General features: G+C 37.6%; 1 protein-coding gene across 1 annotated transcript; it reads left to right on the forward strand.

The window, feature by feature from the left end:
• The first annotated feature begins 560 nt into the window (after positions 1-560).
• Positions 561-2,587, forward strand: LOC126587482 (UPF0496 protein At4g34320-like). Its single transcript, XM_050252564.1, has 2 exons — positions 561-1,121; positions 1,271-2,587. Exon 2 carries the CDS (start codon positions 1,286-1,288, stop codon positions 2,408-2,410), a length of 1,125 nt encoding a protein of 374 aa, XP_050108521.1. The 5' UTR covers positions 561-1,121; positions 1,271-1,285; the 3' UTR covers positions 2,411-2,587.
• The last annotated feature ends 974 nt before the right edge of the window (positions 2,588-3,561 follow it).

Genomic DNA, 3,561 nt, shown 5'->3' on the forward strand with positions numbered 1-3,561 from the left:
GTTGGGGTAAAACTGTATTTTCAGTTCCAATTGACATTGAATTGGGGCTTTTTTTTATTTAAAAAATTAAGCATTATTTTTTTTGTTAATTGTTATAAAAAAATTATTTATTTTAAATGTCAATTGAAACTGAAAATACAGTTTTACCTATACTTTTAACAGTCATTTAACAGAAATCTTATTTTTGGACTAAATTTCCTAACATTCTTCACCACAGGGGTTTAATTCTTAGTTTTTTCACAACGGGGGTCATCATGCAAGTTTCCTATGACCACGGGGATGAATAATCCAATTTGGCCTTTAAAATAATAAAATTACCAAAGCGGATTCAAACTTTGGACTAATCTAAACTAAAAAGTCATGATTAGAAACTTCGTGAGGGTATTTGAGTAATTTAGACTGTGGGTAGGGCCCCCTCAAACAGCTTTTAACCCTCTGTAAACAGTACAAATGCAGCTGTTTTGCCTTTTCTTGGTCCAAGGGACCATCACTTAGACTTGTTCTGCACTGCTTTGGCTTTTGCCATAATTACTGCCAAACCAAACAAAACCAAAAAGCAAAAGCCTTTGGTCTGAAGCTTCCTCCGCCACCCCCAATCCTTCCAACAAATTCAGGGTCAGGCGGTAACTGTTGCTTTGCGCGTTAACACTGTTAACTCAGCCACATACACAAAACTCCCTCACAGATTTTGGTTTTTAGAGAGAGAAAGTTAAAGATAAAAGCAGCCTAATATGGTTTTTTTAGAGAGAGAATGGACATTGCTTCCCGCATTTTCCAAGCCCATTGCACTCATTTCTCCCTCATGCGTGCAAGTTATTCCCAAAATCTGAAATCTCAAAACCCCAAACCCCATATTTTCTTTCCCATTAAAATCCTTTTTTTCTCTTCAAATTTTCTCGTTCATCTCTCCCACCACCTTTATTTAATCAAAACCCATCATCTATTTTATCGATTTTTTTTTATTCTCCTGTCAAAGTTGGAAATCTCTGTTCATTTTGTTTTGGGCTGGTCTTGTTTATTGAGGTCGGTTGGAAAAGCTCAAAAAGTTTGCTGCTTTTAATGCTTTTACTCACTGATTTGTGGCGGTGGAGTCTTCAAGGTTGATTTTTTTTGTATAAAAGGTAGAAATTCATTGGATTTGGCGAAGTGGGTTTTGCTCAAATCTGCATGTTCCTTATTATTTTGGCAGAAATCTGGGGTTGGAGATTTGATTCGGGGAAGAATTTCATGGTTTTTTATTTCTGGGTTTCTTCTGTTTTTGCTTGTTTAGATCTGGATTGAAGCCATGGGAAGCCATATGAGCAAAAGGAGCGCTGAAACATCGTCATCTGCTATCAATCTGAACAATTTGCAATACACAACTGATCAGTTGACTTCATATGAGGCAGCTTGCAAGCTCGATGCAGACTTGCAGTCCTTCGACACGAACCTCCATACCCGGACCAATCAAGTCATCAACACAATCGCAGCAGGAGTCGAAGTCCGAGCCCTTTCCTTCGATTCCTTGAAGGAGGTGACAGGATGTCTGTTGGAGATGAATCAGGAAGTTGTGAAAGTTATCTTGGAGTGCAAGAAAGACATATGGAAAAATCAGGAGTTGTTTGAGCTGGTTGAGGAGTATTTTGAGAACAGCTTGCAGACTCTGGATTTCTGTACTGCATTGGACAGGTGTTTGAAGCGAGCTCGCGATAGCCAGTTGCTTATTCTCGTTGCGCTTCAGCAATTCGAGGAGGAAACCGAAATGGGAGGCAGTCGATACACGAGGACTTTGGAGGAATTGAAGAATTTCAAGACGATAGGTGATCCTTTTACTGAGGAGTTCTTTCAAATATTTCAATCTGTTTATAAGCAACAAATATCAATGCTCGAGAAGTTGCAACTGCGAAAGAACAAGCTCGATAAGAAGCTCAAAGGTATTAATGCTTGGAGGAAGGTCACTAATATGATATTTGTTGCTACATTCGCTGCCGTGTTGATTTGTTCTGTTGTGGCGGCAGCCATGGCTGCTCCACCCGTCGCAGCAGCTCTGGCCGCTGCTAGTTCTATCCCGATAGGCTCAATGGGGAAGTGGATTGACTCCTTGTGGAAAAACTACGAACTTGCTTTGAGGGGTCAAAGGGAAGTGCTTAGCTCAATGCAAGTAGGAACTTATGTTGCCATTAAGGACTTGGACAACATTCGGGTTCTCATTGATCGATTGGAAATTGATATCGAGTCCATCTTGCACAATGCAAGCTTTGCCATTGAGGAAGACGCGGTGAAAGTTGCAATAGAGGACATTAAAAAGAAGTTGGGAGTGTTTATGAAGAATGTGGAGGATTTGGGAACTCAAGCTGATATCTGCAGCCGCGACATTCGAAGAGCAAGGACCGTGGTTCTCCAGAGGATCATCAAACATTCCAACAACTGAAAATCGACCACCCTCGGTATTTAACCAGTTTCTGTTTTGATGTTTCAAGACATTCGAATTTGTGTTAACTTTCTGTTTTTTTTTTCCTTGTCATCATATTTGTTCATTCTTAGGTTGTAACTTGGATCCAGACAATTGGTTGATGTATACAAATAATGTAAGATTACATACATTTTACCTCCTCTCTCAATATTTAGGCAAGAAATTGACTTTAACCTAATTGATTGCTTAGCTTTGATGATACTTTTTGGTCCATAACTTTGTGAACTCATGGAATATCGGAATGTCGTGCCGGAAATATTTGAAGATATTGGCAATGAGAGGTCTCCTTCTGTTTGGATTGCCCATTTAGGCATCTTTCTTCTGTGTAAAGCATGCTTAATTGCTACAATTTGAGAGTTGAAACTTGCAAGTTTCAAGAGGAGTCAGGTTATGGTCTCTCCTTTTATGGTTGGTTTTCAATTGTTCATAACCAACTAAGCTAACTTTGTAATTCTCTTGTATCCATGTCTTTTTCTCCGGCAACGAGGAAAACCCTTGCGACTCGTTCAATCCCGTGCGAAAAACTCACAATTCACATGTTTGAGTTTACAACTCGTCTCAGCTGCAACCGTTCACGACTAGGAATAAAATTTCATCTTTTATAATGTCCTTCTTTGTTTTGGTTTGGTTAATTACTTTTAAATGAAAATATGACTTTAGCCTTTAAAATTTAATTTTTTTTTAACTAGAAACCCATTATTAGGCGTCACCCCAAGCAAATTTCTTAATTAGGATTAACTTTATACAATTTGTATTTTTAGATGCCTATAATACCCCAATTACTTATTCGTTATGTACAATTAATTATATGGATATTATTTGTTATCTACAATCAATTAATTAATTATATGGATATTATGTGAATTAATGTCATGAAATATTTTTCATACTATCGGACGAATATTAATGATTCTGGAAGAAAAATATAAAAAAAATGTATAAGGGGGTATTGATGCTATTGCTTACTTTCTTTTTTTAGAAAATATACGATATTCATTAATAACAAATGGAATACGTATATCAATGATGATAGAGTGCAAATAGAAGGCCTCGATACAAATCTTGTCGGGATTTTCAACCCGGTTGAATGCAAAAAGAGTGTCACGCAC

The sequence above is a fragment of the Malus sylvestris genome, chromosome 10, assembly GCF_916048215.2.
Source record: "Malus sylvestris chromosome 10, drMalSylv7.2, whole genome shotgun sequence".
Taxonomy (NCBI): Eukaryota; Viridiplantae; Streptophyta; class Magnoliopsida; order Rosales; family Rosaceae; genus Malus; species Malus sylvestris.